General features: G+C 47.1%; 1 protein-coding gene and 1 long non-coding RNA gene across 5 annotated transcripts in view; one reads left to right on the top strand and one right to left on the bottom strand.

The window, feature by feature from the left end:
* Positions 1–20,781, bottom strand: part of LOC105469284 (regulatory associated protein of MTOR complex 1) — a 413,056-nt gene that overhangs the window by 323,512 nt on the left and 68,763 nt on the right. For all 4 annotated transcript variants that reach the window (XM_011720145.3, XM_071081792.1, XM_011720144.3 and 1 more), the window contains exon 2: positions 13,125–13,227. In XM_011720145.3, coding sequence (XP_011718447.2) covers positions 13,125–13,227 — 103 coding nt within the window. The remainder of the gene's footprint in view (positions 1–13,124; positions 13,228–20,781) is intronic.
* On the top strand, positions 1,535–13,202 carry LOC139359259 (uncharacterized). Its single transcript, XR_011615224.1, has 2 exons — positions 1,535–1,713; positions 12,956–13,202. It is a non-coding gene; the product is annotated as an uncharacterized lncRNA (long non-coding RNA).

Raw genomic sequence — 20,781 nt, 5'->3', positions numbered from 1 at the left:
GTGACTCCGTCTCAAAAAAGGAGAGAGAGAGAGAGAGAGAGAGAGAGAGAGGTGGAGGGGGGGGAGAGAGAGAGAGAGAGAGAGAGAAAAGAAAAGAAAAAAGGAAAGGAAAGAGAAGAGAAGAGAAGAGAAGAGAAGAGAAGAGAAGAGAAGAGAAGAGAAGAGAAGAGAAGAGAAAAAAGAAAAGAAAAGAAAAGAAAAGAAAAGAAAAGAAAAGAAAAGAAAAGAAAAGAAAAGAAAAAACAGCATTTTAAACCATGAACCCCAAAGAGCCAAGGTTTCAGCTGCAGGCACAGAGCTGTGCTGGAGCATAGGGCTGCGACTGGCCGTGGCTAACGGGTGCTACTGACCCCCCAGGCCCAAAGGCAGCCCAGCTGGTGCGCCAAAACCCAGCCCCTCGGACCTCAGAGTGTGCGCTCGCGCTCCTCCTTCGGCTCTCCGCTCTTCCCTCCCACCGCCGGCCCTGACGTCTCTGCTGCAGCATTCTCTGGCCTCCAGGCCGTTCAAGCTTGGCCTCGTACTGGCCTCTGTTCTACTGCATGAGTCCTAGTCTCACCTCCCCAGCTGTACTACCACTGCCTTGAAAGCAAGAGCGCAGCTTACAGTTCCTTGTGCATAGCACTATGCTTAACATACACGTTTCCACCTCACCAATATTTGTTAACCAACTTGACTAGTCCATGAATCCCTAATGGTTGCAAGAATCAATGGGGAAGTCCATGCAAGTCCTCTGTAAGCCACCGCCAAGGGCGATCACGACTATTTTCAGCTCGTCTACCCAAGGTCTCTTAATGCTCACGTGTATGCATTAAGAAGAGAAAAACAAAGCTAAGAGCCTCCCAAATGTTCCCTTGGGATGACAGAATTTCCATGCATCTGACAAACCTTTGGCATTCCCACCTCTTCGGATAACAGCTACCATTAGCTGGCACACAAAACCATTTCCGCTAAATGATACCCCCTGCTCAGCATGCAGCTCATTCGCACTCTGCTGCCACAGCCAGTTCCCCAAGAGTGGGGCACACACAGCTCTTCAGCAGGACTGTTTTCAGTATTACTGTTGTAGCATTTAATGTCGGGCCATAAAACAAAACAGCCTCTCCCATGCCTCTCTGAAAAGAGACAAGTGTCACTTCCATGAACTAGAACAGCATCTTATTATCCAGAGAAGGGAGGAGCAGGGGTGGGAAAAGAGGCCTCCGCCGTCGGCAGGGGCAGGGCTGGAAACGCAGGTGCGTACTGCGACCCCTTCTCGCCAGTTCCAGCATGCTCAGGACCTGGATCCCATTTCTCACGAGCTGACTCCACAGCCCCGGGCTTCATCTGGATGACCTAGCAAGGAGGCCACACCGTCCAGAGCCGCGCTGGGCACTGGCCCCTTGTTTGCTCACAGACAGGACATCTGCTCTCCCTCAGCTCTGGAAGGAGTGCTGTCTTCCTGTGTGGTTCAGGCACAAACAGTTACCCAAAAACAAACAGAAAGGTAAGGCTGTGTCTATTTTTCAAGCTTCTCATACCCTTCCGACATCAGCACAGACCACCTTCCGCTCCACCCCATCCTGCCCAAAAATGAGCCCCATCCTCAGGGTTCCACATAAAGCACAGGGGATTCACACATATTGCTACCTGACATACTGGATGTTTAATCTGTACAACGAAATAAGCAGCACCATGCATCTACTCCCAGAATCTGCTGGAGACCTTCAACCCTGAGTAAGTGGCTGTCCCTCAAAGCTGCACGCCCGGCGGTGGGGCTCAGTGAACTGTGTTCACTGCAGCCCTCTTTCATAGTCAGCCCCACAGAAAGCAGCGGGAGAGGCACGGATTCAGGCAGCAGCTCGTGCAGCACTGTGGCCCCTGCTCCCCATGCAGCACTGGGGCGTGTTGGGGGTGTGGGTGATCTGGAGTGGGAGTACTGGGGCGTGTTGGGGGGTGTGGGTGATCTGCAGTGGGGGTACTGGGGCATGTTGGGGAGGGGTGTGGGTGATCTGGAGTGGGGGTACTGGGGCGTGTTGGGGGGTGTGGTGATCTGGAGTGGGGGTACTGGGGCGTGTTGGGGGGGTGTGGGTGATCTGCAGTGGGGGTACTGGGGCATGTTGGGGAGGGGTGTGGGTGATCTGGAGTGGGGGTACTGGGGCATGTTGGGGGGTGTGGACGATCTGGAGTGGGGGTAGTGGGGCATGTTGGGGGGCTGTGGGCAATCTGGAGTGGGGGTACTGGGGCGTGTTGGGGGGTGTGGGCGATCTGGAGTGGGGGTACTGGGGCATGTTGGGGGGGTGTGGGTGATCTGGAGTGGGGGTACTGGGGCATGTTGGGGAGGGGTGTGGGTGATCTGGAGTGGGGGTACTGGGGCATGTTGGGGGGTGTGGACGATCTGGAGTGGGGGTAGTGGGGCATGTTGGGGGGCTGTGGGCAATCTGGAGTGGGGGTACTGGGGCGTGTTGGGGGGTGTGGGCGATCTGGAGTGGGGGTACTGGGGCGTGTTGGGGGGTGTGGTGATCTGGAGTGGGGGTACTGGGGCGTGTTGGGGGGTGTGGGTGATCTGCAGTGGGGGTACTGGGGCATGTTGGGGAGGGGTGTGGGTGATCTGGAGTGGGGGTACTGGGGCGTGTTGGGGAGGGGTGTGGGTGATCTGGAGTGGGGGTACTGGGGCATGTTGGGGAGGGGTGTGGGTGATCTGGAGTGGGGGTACTGGGGCATGTTGGGGGGTGTGGACGATCTGGAGTGGGGGTAGTGGGGCATGTTGGGGGGCTGTGGGCAATCTGGAGTGGGGGTACTGGGGCGTGTTGGGGGGTGTGGGCGATCTGGAGTGGGGGTACTGGGGCGTGTTGGGGGGTGTGGGCGATCTGGAGTGGGGGCACTGGGGCGTGTTGGGGGGTGTGGGCGATCTGGAGTGGGGGTACTAGGGCATGTTGGGGAGAGATATGGGTGATCTGTAGGGGGGTACTGGGGCTGATGCTATGTTCTGAATGTGTCCCCCAAAATGTACATGTTGGAACAGAAGCCCAATGTGATAGTTTGAAGAGATGGGGCCTTCAGGAGGCAATCGTGTCTCATAAAAGGGCTGGAGGGAACTAGTCACACCCTTCTGCCTTTCTGTCCCTTCCACCGTGACAGGACACAGTGTTACAGCACTGGAAGATGGACAGGGCCCTCAGGAGACACCAGGCCTGCCAGTGCCTTTATCTTAGACTCCTCAGTCCCTGGAACTGTGTGAAATGCATTTCTGTTGTTTATAAATTACTCAGTCTTGGGTATTCCGTTACAGCAGGAACAACAGACTAAGACAGGGTTGTAGGGGTCGGGATGCTTGGGCGCCATGACGTAGCGGTCGGGGTATTTGAGGTGTTGTGATGTTGGGGTAGAAGTAGGGACTGGGGTTGGGGCGGCGGAGGTGAGGACCAGTCTCTGCACCAAACTGGGTCTCTGCTCCCAGTTAATTCCCCAGCCCCACTAGCTCCACTTTACAGATGAGGAAACTGAGGCCCAAAACAGTTAAATGTGTAGCACAGCTGGAAGGAATAAAGCTGGAGTCTTAACACAAAATCTCGATTTCCAGTAATAGACCTCAAAATGCTAAGACCAAACATAAAATCCTGAGCTCTGACTTCTAAACGGTAACAGGTTTTTAAGTAATTTGATTGCCCCAATCCCTGTAAGGAAGGCTTCTTCCACGGCCCCAGTCATTCTCATCTTGAGGAAGGCAGAGTAAACCCATCGCCGAGCCCAGCCCCATCACTAGCACCCCACTCCTCGCCTTCCTGGCCAAGCCGCCCCACAAGCGTCCCCACTTCATCTGCCTTCACTCTTCAGGTCGCTACAATCAGCCCGGACCCCACCTCTCAGCCTTGACAATGCTGACCAGAAGCTCCTCCACGCACTCATCCAGAAGCACGCTAGTCCTCCTCTTCGGTACCCCTCTCTGCACCCTCAGGGCCCTGCCTCTGCCCCACACCCTCTGGTCTAGTTCGTGCTATGCGGTGACCTCCCCTGGGTCCTCTAGTCTATAACAAGCCCCCTTCTCCCACCGGATCCTCTTTCTGCTGGATGGTGGCTCCACTCGGAGGTTCCTAGAAGCACCTCACCATGTGCGAATGGAATCCCACCATCTGCCCAGCCGGCGCAGCTCCCAGTCTTGGTTACTGGTGTATCATCCTTCCCTTGGCTGGCCAGGCCTGAAACCTAAAGCACTTGTTGAAAATGCTAAAATCCCTTCTTTTAACAATCCTAAAGCCACAAGGTGGGTCTGGGCAAAGCTGGCATCTGCCCCAGGATGATGGGAGCCACAGTAGCCTGGAATGAGCTGTCAAGTCTGACTGGGCCCAGAGCCCGTGCAGACGAAGAAGGAGAGGTGTGGTTGCAGGGAGGTGACCATACGGGTGTTGGACCAGGACAGTGAGAAAGGCAGACACTGGGAGTGAAACAGCGAAGGATAACGGGGTCAGAGAGGGACAGCAATGGCAGAGAGGAGAAGAGGGTCCACACAGGAGGAGGTACCACATTAGCCAATACAATAAGGACAAAGGATACCAAGGTTGTCACTGTCAGAAGATGGAGCTACAAATACGGAAAACCCCCATGAGGTGGAATAGGCATGAATGTAAATGTAGAGAGGCACAGAAATACTGAGACAAACGTGTATAGAGAGAAGCACACGTACACAGTATGCACACACACACAGTATGCACACGCACAGTATGCACATGCACACAGCATGCACACACACAGTATGCACACACACAGTATGTACACGCACACAGTATGCACACACAGTATGCACACGCACAGTATGCACACAGTATGCACACGCACACAGTATGCACACAGTATGCATGCACACAGTATGCAAACACACAGTATGCACACGCACAGTATGCACACACACATGGTACGCACACACAGTATGCACACGCACACGGTGTGCACACACAGTATACACACACACAGTGTGCACACACAGTATGCACACACAGTATACACACGCACATCAGTATGCATGCACACAGTATGCACACACACAGTATGCACACGCACACGGTATGCACACGCACACACCGTATGCACACAAAGTATGCACATGCACACATTATGCATACACACAATATGCATACACATAGTATGCACACAGTATGCACACGCACACAGTATGCACGCACATAGTATGCACACAGAGTATGCACACACACAGTATGCACACGCACACAGTATGCGCATGCACAGTATGCACCCACGCACACAGTATGCACACACAAAGTACGCACACACACACACAGTACGCACACACACAGTATGCACACACACAGTATGCACACACCCACAGTATGCACACACACAGTATGCACACACCCACAGTATGCACACACATGCATTTCCTTGCTCTGTCCAGCAAGAGAGGTCCCAGGAGCAATAGCACGCCAGTTCAAAGAGAACACCTGGCACCCACATCTCAGTTTCTAACACCACATTCCACTAGGAGGAATGAGGCTGCGAAAAAGACTAGATAAGACAAAGTAAGCACATGCTCCATGAATGATGGAAGCAAGACAGAAGTCAAAGAATCCGGTCCAATGGGTTCCCAACAACCAGAGGCAGACAAGTTCGGCACCAAAGGATAACACTGGATTCTAAAACCACTGAATGAAAATGGAGGCCATGAGTTCAAAATGAAGAAACTGAAAGTGACGAGGAAAGGAATATTTGCACAATCTCAAAGCACTTCTTCCCGAAAATACCTTTCAACTACAAAGGGGAATTTCACATGAGGTCCAGCAGGCACCAGCTTAATCAGCTGAGAAGATCTGCATGACCAGTAATGGATAAATCACAGCCCCGCACCACCGGGCGCAGCCCGCGTGAAGCAGGCAGCTCTGCGCAATGCTCCTGCCAGCGAAGCATGACCTAAACGGAATCATCAGGAGACACCGGAGACGTTCTACTAAACCAAGAGGCTGCCATCTTCACACGCCCGGGTCGGGGTGTCACGGAATGCCTGTGGAACTGCTTTAGACTGAGGGAGAGGAAATTAGGATGGCGCATGGATGAGCAGGATTCTGGTGCTACAAAGGACATTCCTGGGACACTGGCAAACCTGCATGCAGCTGAGGCTTACGTGGTAGTCACACGTCCATGCGAATCTCCTTGATTTTGGTGACTGCATTGTTGTCTGGAAAGAGAAACTCCCCGTTGGCAGGAATTACACACTAAGGAATTCAGAGGTGCTGAAGCACCATGTCAGCAGCCTTCTCTCAATGAATCCGAAAGGAAACAGCTTAGTACTATACTTGCAACTTTTGCAACTTTTTTTCATAATAAAAAATGGGCCTACTGTGGTAGCTCATGCCGGTAATTTCAACACTTTAAGAGGCTGAGGTGGGAGGATCACTTGAGCCCAGGAGTTCGAGACCAGCCTGAGAAACAAAGTGAGACCCTGTCTCCACAAAAAATTTTAAAAGCATGGGGGATGCACGTCTACAGTGCCAGCTACTCAGGAAGCTGAGGGAGGAGGATGGCTTGAGCCCAGGAGTTTGAGGCTGCAGTGAGCTATGATCACGCCACTGCCCTCCAGCCTGGGCAACAGAGTGAGGTCCTATCTCAGAAAAATGAAAATTTTAAAGTAAATAAATAAACTAAAAAATAAAATGTGGGCTGCTACACACTCCTGCAAATGTGCTGATTCCAATCACTAGGCTTCTTGTCCTCTCATGCCATATTGTTAAAACCACCATCACCAGGACCAGGCACCTGCCCACTTTTTAATAAAGGCCAAATAAAATTTTTCCAACTTAGAAAAAGCACATGCCCTTCTAAACTCAAAACTCACTTGAAATTATTAGAAAGCAGACTATATTTCTAAACTGCAGAAAAACTTTTAAAACACAATTTTCAGAAATCTCAATTGCCGGATCTTCCACACCAAGAAAGCAGCATGGAGTTCTTTCCATTCTCATTAACATTGTGTAAATACTGATCAAAGAGACTGTGTGGGAGAGGGCGGTGAGCTCTGATAAAATCTCAGGCTCTTCAGGCCGGGAGGAGCAACTCGGATCCTCAGATGACACCACCTACACAACCCCACAGGGCCTGCGTGTCCCCGGAGCACACACAGGGATCTGTATGAGGAGGGCTTCTTCTAAAAGCCCAACATAAGCATCACTGCAGAGGAAGAGGAAACAACTGATTACATTCAGCTGTGACAAGGGACAGATGAAGCAGAAAGAGTCCACGGTGGCTAATAAGAAGTCAATTTCAACCAGCACAGTCACCGGGAGCCAGCAGTGAGTCAAGAGAGCATCTGAGAAAATCAGCCACAAAACACAGCGGCTCCATCATGGGGTGTGGGGTGAGGGAAGGGGTGAGGGAACTGTCATCCTAAAACACCTTCACGTAGTAAGACAGCCAAATAATGCAGGAAACACTTTATTTCCAATTCAAATCAGATTAGATTTAGATGAGAAGAGTTTGGGGTTTTTTGAGACAGGGTCTCACTGTGTTGCCCAGGCTGGAGTGCACTGGCACAATCACAGCTCACTGCAGCCTCGACCTCCCAAGCTCAAGTGATCCTCCTGCTGCAGCCTCCAGAGTAGCTGGGACTACAGGCATATTTGTCATCTCAAAATCAGCCACCATGCCCCCCTAATTTTCTAATTTTTTGTAGAGACATGGTCTCTTACTATGCTGCCCAGGTTGAGAATAATTTGTAATTTTTGTTAAAGTAATAAAGGGAACTTCTGCTTTTGCTTAGGATGTGGAAAGCTGGGGTGGAAAGAGTTGCTCCAACCCTATCAACATGAGAAAGCTGAATAATCACCAACATCATCACTTTTCTCGAGCTCATAAGAGAGCTGAGACCGCAGGGCAGACAAATAAACCAAATCCCACAGGCCCGTCCTCTCTGAGAGCCCAGGCACATGCACAGACCATCTTCAAAGAGCACAGGTCTGCAAAAGAAACCAGCTAAGATGGAAACGCGTCCTCAAGGCCCCACTGTGGGCTCCATATCCATGTGGAAACGCAGGGGGTCCAGGCACAAGGGGCGCTCACACTCCCCTGCGTGCACCCTCACTGCACGCTCGTGAGAAGCACCCACTGGAGGCAGCACAGAGTGTGGAGAGGTTAAAGCCCACCTGCCCCTAGAGACCTCCTCCCCTAGGAAGCAAAGCCAGATCCCAGGGGCCAGAAGCCCCTCAGTCCACAAGAACAGGCAAACACTCCTGTACCTGGAGGGTGGGAGGAGATACAGACAAAACCTACCTTGCTCACCCTGGGCTTAGAACACATTGTCCCAAGACACAGGTGAAGGGCATGGAGGATGGGGTGAGGGAAGGCGCAAAACAGCCTACTCCTGGGATAGGAGCAGAACACGCCCTGGGCACAGAATTCTACACTGAACCGAGGCAGACGTTTGCCACCACTGGGGGGACAGGCGAAAACACTGGAACTGCACTCCGCCCAAGGCCCAGACACCCAGGGCCTGCCTGAGACTAAAGAGAAACCAGGACCACAGAGAACTCCCACCACTCCACAGCCTGGCGCTGGGTCACTAGCAATGGAAATGCTGTGCCAGGAGACAGGCAAAGCCAGGGACCACTCGGTGCGGCAGGTGGGCAGGCACGGCTCAGGCTAGGGGTGGAGCAGGAACCCTGGGAAAACCCCCTGGCATGCCTGTGCCCACCCTAACACAGGAGGACCGTGCTGGTCAGCTTTACGTGTCCACTGGGCCAGGCCATAGCATTCAGCAATTCAATCAAACACGAACCCAGGTGCCACAGTGAAAGCACTCTCTACACGTGGTGACATCCACCATCAGCTGGCTTAAAGGAGATTTTCTTTGGTAATATTGGGGGTCTCACCCAATTAGTTGAAGGCCTTAAGAGCCAAACTGAGGTTTTCCTAAGAAGACATTTCTGCCTGAAGACTACAAGACATGCATGCGACATACATACATACATACATACACACTTATACTTACACACACACACACACACACACACACACACACACACACACACACACACACACACACACCCCTACTGCCCCTGTTTCTCTGGAGAACCTTGACTGATACAAGCACTAACTAATCACTCTAAGAACTAAGTTTCTGCTGCAGTAGGTATAACCACTACAACAACAAATTCCAACCCCAGTTAACTACTTACTAAACTATAGACTATACGACTTACCTCATTTGCTATTGTTCTACACACAATGTCCAGCATGCAATTAAAATTTATAAAGCACACAAAAAAGCAAGGAAAAGCACATTACAGTCAAGAGATAATAAAGGAATTAGGAGACTCAGACTCAGGGCTGACCCTGATTTCTGAACTATAGGTCAAGGACTCTAAGGTAACTATGACGAACGTAGCAGAGGCTCTAGAAGGAAAGGCGGGTGATATGCCTTTCCCCTAGAAATGGAAACTAAAATAGTCAATGGAAATGCTAGAAATAAAAAACCCAATATCAGAGAAAAAGAATTCCTTTGACTGGTTTATCAGCAGACTAACAAAAGCTCAATGCGACATGGGAGAGAACAAACAGGAAGAGCTGCGGGACAATGTCCAGCAGCGCAATACATAGAGAGCTGAGTCCCAGAACACAGAGACACACGGAAGAGCTGCGGGACAACGTCCAACAGCACAATACATAGAGAGCTGAGTCCCAGAACACAGAGACACACGGAAGAGCTGCGGGACAATGTCCAACAGCACAATACATAGAGAGCTGAGTCCCAGAAGAGAGAGAAAACATCCATAAATATTTGAAAAGATAATGGGAACTTTTCAAAGATGAACACATCAAACTACACATCCAAGAAGCTCACAGAAACCCAAAAAGAATAAATTTCACAGGTGCAGTACTGTGCACCCATAGTCCCAGCTACTCAGGAGGCTGAGGCAAGAGGATCACTAGACCCCAGATGTTCAAGCACAGCCCAGCAGGGGCAACATTGAGAGACACCCATCTCTAAGAGGAAAAAAAAGGGTGGGGAGAATAAATTCCAAAACAAACGAACAACAACAAAAAACTAATAGGTTATAGATAAAGCTACTGAGAACACAAAGGGAACATCTTGAAGGTTGCCAGAGAAAAATGAAACAAAATATACAGAGAAACAAAGAATGACAGCAAACCTCTCAGAAACTGCTAGCCAGAAAATAACAGATGACTACTTTAAAAGACAGTGCTGAAAGAGTCAACAGAAAATTATATACCCAGAAAAAATTCCTTTCAACCACAAAGACAAAACGAAGAGTTTTCCAAACAGAAATCTAGGAAAATATAATGCCTCTAGACCAGCACTGCAAGATATGTTAAAGAAAGTTCTTCAGGCATGATGATTATGATACCAGATAGAAACCTGGAACTGTGGAAAGCAATGAATGGTCCTCAAAACAATAAATATGAAGGTAAATATAAAAGACATCTATTCATTATTTTTAAAAATCTTTTAAAAAACTGACAGTTCAGCAGTTCCTTAAAGAATTAAACATACACTTGGCCAGGCACAATGTCTCACGCCTGTAATCCCAGCACTTTGGGAGGCCGAGGTGGGTGGATCACCTGAGGTCGGGAGTTTGAGACTAGCCTGACCAACATGGAGAAACCCTGTCTCTAGTAAAAATACAAAATTAGCCAGGCGTGGTGGCGCATGCTTATAATCCCAGCTACTCGGGAGGCTGAGGCAGGAGAATCGCTTGAACCCGGGAGGCAGAATATTTACCCAGAGAAAATATGTCCACACAAAGATCAAGTGCTTATAGCAATTTTATTCATAACTGCCAAAAACTAGAAACAACCCAAATGTCTGTCAGTTAGTAAATGGATAAACAAATTGTGGGAGAGCCACAAAAATGGAATGAAGCAAAAAAACTACTAATACATGTAGCTACACAGAGGAATCACAAATAAATTCTGCTAAAGGAAAGAAGCAAGATACAAGAAACTACAAACTATATGTCACCACTTAAATGACATTCTGTAAAAGGAAAAAATCAGATTAACGGTTTCCAGAGGCCAGAGAAATGAGAGGGGATCGATTACAAAGGGGCCCTAGGGAACTTCCTTGGTGTGATAGAAATATTCTATACATTGATTATGGCATTTGTTACATGACTGTATATATTTGTCAGAACTTAAAGAAATGTACACCTAAAAAATGTGAACTTTACTGTATACAAATTGTATCTCGGCCGCGCGTGGTGGCTCACGCCTGCAATCCCAGCACTTTGGGAGGCCGAGGCGGGTGGATCACCTAAGGTCAGGAGTTTGAGACCAGCCTGGCCAACATGGTGAAACCCCATCTCTACTAAAAATACAAAAATTGCTTGGGCATGGTGGCAGATGCCTATAATCCCAGTTATTGGGAGGCTGAGGCAGGAGAATCACTTGAACCTGGGAGGCGGAGGCTGCAGTGAGCCGAGATCATGCCACTGCACTCCAGCCTGGGAGACAAAAGCGAGACTTGGTCTCAAAATTTAAAAAATTTAAAAAAAAAATTGTATCTCAATAAATTTGATGCTAAAATAAGAAAAGTAGATATCGTGTGGAATGGTTAAGAGCAGTCTCTGATGGAAGAAAAACTTTGCAAACCGCACCTCTGCTAAAGGACCAATATTCAGCATACATAAAGAACTCCTACAACTCAACAACAACAAAATAAACAACCCAATTCAAAAATGGGCAAAGAACTTAAATAGACATTTCTCCAAAGAAGACCTATAAATGGTCACAAGGCCCATAAAAGATGCTCAACATCACAAATCATTAGGCAAATGCAAGTTAAAACCACGAGATCCACTTCACACCCGTTAACATGACCATTAGAAAAATAAATAAATAACAACTGTCGGCCAGGACGTGGAGAAACTGGAATCCTGGTACACTGCTGATGGGAATGTGAAATAGTGCAGCCACTGTGGAAAACAATAGGTTGATTGCTCAAAAAACTAAACGCAGAATTACCATGTGATCCAGCAATTCCACTCCTAGGTATATATCCAAAAGAATTAAAAGTAGAGACTCAAACGGGTAGTTGTACACCCATATCACAGCAACATGATTCACGGTAGCCAAGAGGTAAAAACAACCTAAATGTCCATCAACAGATGAATGGTTAAAGAAGTGTGGTGTATCTATACAATGAAATACAATTCAGTCTTAAAACGGAATGAAATTCTGACACATGCTACAACGTGGATGAACTTTGGGGGTATTATGCTAAGTGAAAGAAGCCAGAAACAAAGGGACAAATACCTTATCAGTATGAGGTCCTTAGAATGACAAATTCATAGAGACAGACAGTGGAATGGTGGTTACTAGGGGCTGGGGGAAGGCAGGAATGAGGAGTTGTGTAATGGAGACAGAGTTTCCGTTTGGGGTGATGAAAAAGTTCTAGAGATGGACAGTGAGAATGCTTGCACAACATTATGAATTATTTCATGTCGTTGAATTGTACACTTAATAATTCCTAGAATGGTATTTTGTGTTGTGTATGTTTTACCACAATTAAAAAAAAAAAAAAAACACAGTCTCTGGACTTGAACTGCATAGGTTCAAATCCCAGCTCTGCTACTTATAGGACAACCGTGAGCAAATTACTAATCTCTATGTCTCATGTTCCTCAGCTCTCAAATAGAGATAAGCAATAAACCCCACCACACAGGGTTGTTGTGAGCATTGTAAATTGTAAAGTGCTTCCTATGGTACCTGGCACACTAGAAGCACTCAGCAAATGCTGGCCATTGTTATGGGTCATGATCCATTATGTGATGCTTTGCTGGAAATGGTTCCATTTACCTTTTCTACATTTCCATGCAGGTATCAGTCATTCCATTTTTTTTTAAATGTACATAGATACTATTCCAGACAGAACAAATTTAAAGTAGAAAATTATATAACCCAATAATCATTATCTTATTAATTTTTCTTGAAACACTTTCTCCACTACAAATCACAGGTGAATGCATCTGAAATTACTTAAAGGTGATGTGACTCCAAAAAGAAAAAAAATCCTGATTTGCACAGCTGGAGACAGACCCCTGGACCAGACCACAGGCTTGGCGAGCCCCGCCCAGCCCAGAGCCAGCCAGAGGGCCTTCGTGGCAGCGGGTGAGGGAGGTACTCACCGATCCAGCATTCCAAGCGCGCACAGGGCGTGGTCTTCACCACATCGGGAGGGTCCACACCAACATTCAGGCACAAAACTAAGGCAACACTGACTGTCTTCATCTGAAAGCATAACAGAAAAAAATATATATATATATTTCAATATGGAACTCATTTATGTGTTTTTCCAGCTTTTATAATGTTCCCCAGAACACTGAGCCCCTTCCCCACCCCACTGCCCTCCAGCCAGCCCTCCACCTGTCACCTGGCTATCCCAGCCCTAGTGCAGGAGTGACGCCCTTCTCTGAAGGCAGGGTTTCACAGCAAGGGTGGCAGGTGGTGAGAGGGACGTAGCAGGAAGGGCTATTCTCAGGCTTATGATAAATCTCCAGAAACGGAATTATTTGATCAAAAGATATAAACATTTTAACACACTCAATACATTCTGCCAAATTCCTTTGCAAAAAAAATTACACAAATTTACACTCCCACCAGATATTAAACCACATATAAAATCCTTGTTATTTAAAATCATCAATCATTTAATGAGAAAAGCTGTCGTATTGATTTAGTTTGCATTCGTTCACATCAGTGATGTTGCCTGGTTCTCCTAGCGTTGTTCACTGTTCTCACTGCCTGCGTTGTTCACCCTCCATGGACCATCTACTCATTCCTCGTACTTACACTGTGGCATGGCCACACTGACCTCTCGGCCCTCAAACCCACGGTTCCCTCTGCTGGGAGTTCCCCTCCCCTGGGTCACCTGGCCGGCTCTGACTCTCTCCTCGGATCTCAGTTTAAAGATCAATTTCTTGGGGAGGCCTTCTCTGGATACCCCTCAACACACCTTCCACACTCCTCATCGGGGTGGAACCAGCTGGGGAACGCTGCGATCGCACCTGTCCTTTCCTCCTGGCAGAGCGCCAGCCCATGGACACTCCTCAGTGGGCCAGAGGCTCAAGTCCACTTGTTTGAGCAAAACCCTGGCCCTGACTAGGTGCTAACTATCTGCGGAATGAGGGAAGACATGTATTTCAGTACAGTGTTTCTGTTTTACACTGACCCTTTAAGCTGTCTGGATGTTACTTATTCTGGTATATGATACAAGAAAAGGATTAACTTTTTCTCATAAAACTAGCCAGTTGTGTCAATCTCTGTTAAATAATCTGCCTCAAACTCACAGGTGTGCACAGATACATATATTAATTCTCACAGAGACAAAATTCTATTACTGGGTAATCAAATTCATCCCATTAACCTATCAACCAATACTTCTACTAGTACTACATTAATTTAACTAGTTTATCTTTATATTTCATAATACTTGGGTCATTTTTCACCCTCAAATTTTTTTTTATTTTACTTAGCCATTTATATTCACTTATTTTTTTCAAATCAGTTCTTCAATCCTTTAATCCCATTGGGATTTTTATTAAAATTGCACTGAACTAAAATTGCAATGAAGTTTAATTTGAACTTAATGTTAAGAAGTAACAGCCTCATAATATTCTATTTTCTATACAGAACATAATATGGTTCTCCATTTACTCAATGTTCCTTTAACTGTTTTCAGTAACATTCTTATAGTTTTCTTCACGAATAAATCCTGTGCATTTCTTACTGGGATTATTCCTAAGATCTGGGTGTTCCATAGATCAGTAGAGTGATGACAGTTAACATTAATTTAATTGACAGTACATTTCAAGCAGCTAGAAGTGTGTGGTGGTGTGCACCTGTGGTCCCAGCTCAGGAGGCTGGGGCAGGAGCATTGCTTGAGCCCAGGAGTTTGAGGGTACAGTGTGCAATGACTGTGCCTGCCAACAGCCACTGCACTCTGGCCTGGGCAACACAGCAAGACCCCATCTCTAAAAATAAATGAATAAATCATTTTTAAAATACCTAAAGAAAATAATTCGCATGTTCCTAGCATAAAGAAAAGATAGGCCGGGCACGGTGGCTCACCCCTGTAATCCCAGCACTTTGGGAGGCTGAAGCAGGCGGATCACCTGAGGTCAGGAGTTCAAGACCAGCCTGGCCAACATGGTGAAACCCCATCTCTACTAAAAACACAAAAATTAGCCAGGCATAGTGGTGTGCACCTGTAATCCCAGCTACTAAGGAGGCTGAGACAGGAGAATTACTTGAACCCAGGAGGCAGAGGTTGCAGTGAGCTGAGATTGTACAACTGTACTCCAGCCTGGGCAATAGACCAAGACTCCATCTCAAAAAAAAATAAAAAGAAAAAAGAAAATGATAAATACTTAAGGTGATAGGTATCTCAATCACTCTGATTTGATTATATGAATGTATAAAATTATCACCAATAAAAATGTTTTTAATTTTTAATTTTAAAATTATTTCCAGATATTTCATGAGTATTTCAGGGAAATACGTATTTCCCCATAACAGTTTCTTATTGATAATTGTTGCTATATAAGAAAAATGGTTAGTTCCTTTACTACATTCTTAGTTAAATGTAATTGCTTTTTGGTGATTCTTTCAGGTTTTGAAAGTACACAACTATACTATCTAAGAAAAATAAGTCTGCCTCGTTCTTTCCAATAGATCATTCCTCTTGTTTCAGTTTTAGGTCTTCATCTTTTATCAGGAAAAAGCACTGAAAATCAGAACAACAAAAGTCACTGTATTTAATTAGTGACTTTATTTATGTGACCAATTTATTTATTTAGTGACCAATATTTAAGTAATATTTAAGTAATCGGTATCTATAATCCCAAATCCCAATTATTGTATAGCAAACTCAGCCTTTGCGGATACACTGCTTAAAACTAGACATTTTCTGGAAACGTTTCTGTGGTCTTCCTGTGGCCACGGCGAACACCTGTGAACACCTGCCTCACAACAGTTTTCGATCAAGGGTGTTCCTTTCATGCTCTGTAATATGGGGAGGAACGGATTCAAACCGTGGAGCAAGTTCCAAGCTGCTTCCTAAAGGAAGAGGCTGGCTTTGCCTACAGCCATCTGCAGGGGCCCTCTGTGGGAAGGGAAGCCTTCTAATGAGAAAACAATCTATACCATCAGGCTCTCTAATTTTCATAATAGATCGTGTGCTTCCCCACAGCTTAACTGGTTCCCAACTGGCTTCTCTTATCTTGTCCCTAATCTGCAGAGAGAATATGCCTTAAACTGATGTCAGGCTCCTGTAGCAAAATCCAGTGGAAGAAACAGCATTAACGGGCCAACTGGAGACACCCACCGGCTGCTTCTGTGGCCAAGTGCCACCGCCGCTGCCCTGGGGCTTGTCTAGCAGTGCTTTCTCCCCGTTGATCCATATGCTCTGTGCGCCCCAGGAAAAGGTGGGCAAAGCTGTTTTTCTGGGCTGATGTATGCTCAGTAACTTCCCATACAACCCTGTTCTTTCTTGCTCTCCGGAAGTTCACAGCCAGGTTTGGGGCTCAGTCCCAGCACTTCTGATCAATGGTGACCTCCCTGTGCTAAGGTGCTTGTGTCCTGAGCCGTGCAGTGTAGATACACAGTCTACTTCATCCTTCACCAAAGGGTCATGAACTAGGTGGTGGCGTTCCCCTCCCAGCAGGGCATCCAGGGAGTAAGGGGTGGATGCAAGTCCAGGGAGACAGCAAGTGGGGCAGCCAGGACTAGGGAAGCTCGCCGGGTGAAGAGGCTCTGCGGCTGCTGGGTCTCCTTCCTCCTCTGCGTATCGGGGCTGGGGAGGCGGTGGAGGCTGACACAGGGCAGTGAGGCGGCATTCCCAACACCTCTGACTTTATTCCTATTTCTCCTACCTCGGCTGTCATTCTAGACAAGTCATATTCCCTCCGCCTCTACAAATGCAGCTAATTAAATTTTTAAACTTCAACATTCCCGGTCAAATGAGTAGTTCTAGTTAATTATAAAAATGATCTCTGAAGATCCCTGAGTCCCTTACACAAAAGTACTAACAGAAGCCCAAGAATCGTCCTTGAGTCCCACGGGATGACTGAGGGGCCTCACCTCACTGTGCCTGTCAGTGAGTATGGTCTTCCTGACTCACCGAATGCTACTGAGAGAGACGTTTCTGACTTCTTTACAGGCCAGCAATAGGAAGGCATGGCCCTCAGCTGGAATGTGTGAAATTAGCTACACTATACAAAGACAAGAACCAAGACAAGAAAGAAATTAATTTGATTCATCCTTGTTTACACCATACACACCTAACCCTACATCCTGCATTCTACTTTGAAAGAAAACAAGAAAAACACCTGAGAATACACTGATACATGAACCAGAACAATGTGTTTGCTCTAACATCTAGCTACCAATTTAACTCCAAAACTGGGCAAAACACAGTGCTACCACATATCCTCAAGCCAAAAAAAATATGTCTTGCTCCTCTGCAAATTTTAACTGTGAGCCTAATTTCAAATTTGGTCAGCTGTTTGTTTTGTTTTTTGAGACAGACTCTCATTCTGTTGACCATGATGGAGTTCAGTGGCACGATCTCAGCTCGTTGCAACCTCTGCCTCCTGGGTTCTAGCAATTCTCCTGCCTCAGCCTCCCAAGTAGCTGGGATTACAGGCGCCTGCCAGCATGACAAGCTAACTTTTTGTATTTTTAGTAGAGACAGGGTTTCGCCATGTTGGCCAGGCTGGTCTCTAACTCCTGACCTCAGGTGATCCACCAGCATCCGCCTCCCAAAGTGCTGGGATTACAGGTGTGAGCCACCACACCCAGCCTCAAATTCAGTAAGTTTTTTAATTCTTAGCTATACCTAAAACGTCTTTTTGGCATTTTATTTTCATTTCTATGGCAACCTCGTTCCAAAAACTCTTGATTAATGTTTTTTTAATAACAGTTACAGAATGTTTAAAATGTAAGGGCTATCAAATTTAATGTGCCAAAAACTGCATAATATTACATAAGTAAGTTTTTTGACTTTAAGACATTTTCCTCCAATGCAATGTAATTTAAGATGACATGGTTATAGCCCCATAGGTTAATTTTGAATTTGAAAAGAGTATCATTTTGAGAAACTATAAAACCTTAAATGCTCACTAACAATGCATGGCCTTGGACATGACAGTTAATTTCAATCCCTCCTGAAAAATTTCCTCATCCTTAAAGTGAGGGGGTGGAGACAAATGACCTCTTAGGTGCTAAGGATTTTTCAGATTCTGAAGTTCTGACTCATGACTGGTCTTCCCAGCCATCCTGGAGGCACCCGCTAAAGTCTGGAGCACACGCCTAAGGACTCTGTGCCCCAGCTCAAGGTCTCCACCCAGTCATCCTGGAGGCACCCCCTAAAGGCTGGCACACACACCTAAGGATCCTGTGCCTGGCTCAAGGTCTCCACCCAGTCATCCTGGAGGCACCCGCTAAAGGCTGGCGCACACACCTAAGGATCCTGTGCCCGGCTCAAGGTCTCTGCGGCACTTTGGATTCCAGGTGGGAGAGGCTGGGGGCCGTCAAGCAGTGGGGTCCTGATGGTATTATAACAGCCTGGGCAGTGTTCTTGATGGTCCTTTGGTGCCAGCTTGGTTTTGAAATTCCAGTGTTCACCTTGGTGAAAGGATAATGTGATCCCTCTGCCCTGTCTCACAGAACACACCTAAGAGGGTTAAAACACCCAGGAGGGTTTGGAGCGGCACCCAGGAAGGTGAACACACCCAGGAGGGTGAACACACCCAGGAGGGTGAACACACCCAGGAGGGTTTGGAGCGGCACCCAACATTCACCATGTTAACATTTCCACTCTCCATGGAATCAATCAAGAGTGTCCAGTCTCACCCCCGCTCAGGCCAAGTGTTGCCGCCAAATGAGCTGTTAAATAATCCAGTGTTCAGAGCGTCTGGGTGTCAGAATTGCACACAGGGCCTGCAGACGAGATCACCTCCACTCGAAGGCCTGTAAGCTCAGAGCATGTCACCTCACAGGTGAAAGACGTATTAATGTCTGTCACCTCCCAAAGAATTCAAACCAAATCGCAAGGGATTTCCTTACTGGAGTCTTCCTTCATAACTGATTGGATAAAATCATATATATTTAAAAAGATACAGGTGATCAGGTGGCACAAACAAGCTTGAGTATAAATTCCCAGGCTGACGCACAGTGACACCTAAGTCACCGTGCAGAATGAAGAAATTAAACATGTTCAGCAGCCCAATCACTGCCTTCTGTTCCCCACATTGAGAGTGTGGCTCACACTTATCCTCCCAACAGCAACAACTGAGACTGGTGGAAAATAAACAGAAAGCAAGACTGGGGCTGGCCACGCGGGTCACAGCATTCACGATCCCCTGGTTTGTCTGAAAGCAGAGCCACCCAAATCCACCCAATTCCCGGGAGCGCTCATTAGGATTCACAGCATCAAGCAGAAACTCGGAGCAAAGCCGAAGCTACACAAATGCATAATTTATAAAGAAAGTCAGAAACTAGAACATATAGCAAAGAGAGTAGATATACCTCGCAGGGAAGGGGAGGCGGATAACCAAGTTGTTCAAGAGAAGGAAAAGCCAGTTTGCCCCCTCACTTCCATTCCAAGCACTGCTACAAAGTGAGCACCAAGCCCGCAGGAAGCACATCCAACTGAATTTCTGCAAGCAAACCCTGCAGTCCAAAACAAGACCATCATCACCAGCAGCAACTGTGTTAGCTTGGGAGACTCCCTATTTTTATATTCCTTTGTTCATTTCAATGGGAATTGGGAATGAGGGGAGAGGTGCTTGAATTTATGAGCTCAGTTTGTTACCTTGAGCCAGAGGCCTCATTTAGATTTAAGCACTACTCTTTTTTTAGGCCAAATTCTGTCTATGTATCACTGCTTTTAAAATCTGCCTCCACCCCTGTAGAACGTCCTGATCAAAAGGAAACGAGAAGAGGAAAATTTCGGCCTCAGGGATGAGGAGGCCTCACCCACGGCGACCTTCGCACACAAGTGAGGAGTGCTGCAGTCCTCACCTGGCTCACCCCTTCCTGCGCCACGCAAACTGCACAAGGGACTTGGTGTGAGTTGAGTTCCAACATCACAGACCCTTGAGAAATTTAGATTTCTGAAAGTCAAAATAAGAACTGCATACATAATAAGTTTCATAAAAGGAATCGTTATAGCTCACTTTAAAGGTGCTAGTTTTATTCTGGGGGAAAAAAAGTTTATTATAGAAATTGTAACTGTTTTGGCCAGGCGTGGTGGCTCACGCCTGTAACCCCAGCACTTTGGGAGGCCAAGTCGGGTGTATCACCGGAGGTCAGGAGTTTGAGACCACCCTGGCCAACGTGGTGAAACCCTGTCTCTACTAAAAAGGAAAATAAATAAATTAGCCGGCTGTGGTGGCGAGCACCTGTGGTCCCAGCCACTCGGGAGGCTGAGGTGGGAGAACTGCTCGAACCCAGGAGGCGGAGGTTACAGTGAGCCGAGATCACACCACTGCACTCCACCCTGGGCGACAGAGCAAGACTCCGTCTTAAAAAAAAAAAAAAAGTTGTAACTATTTTAAACAAACTAAAGAAACTCCTTTCTTAAGGAATTCTATACTGAATCCTTCTGTGGTTCCTCCAAAAACAAATGGTCAGCTCTGGTGCGAGTTTGTGAGCCCAGGAGACTATGCCTGGGGTCTCTAAAAGAACCGCTTCCACCCTGAGGCCTAGTGTGCACAGCCAGTCAGCCCACCAAGGACTGAGTGAGGAGCTAGGAACCATTTATTTGCCTCTACCTGAAACGCC

This window comes from Macaca nemestrina, chromosome 17, assembly GCF_043159975.1.
Source record: "Macaca nemestrina isolate mMacNem1 chromosome 17, mMacNem.hap1, whole genome shotgun sequence".
NCBI classification, from domain to species: Eukaryota; Metazoa; Chordata; class Mammalia; order Primates; family Cercopithecidae; genus Macaca; species Macaca nemestrina.
Note: the sequence above shows the minus strand (reverse complement) of the source record. Positions and strands in the feature narration are given on the sequence as shown.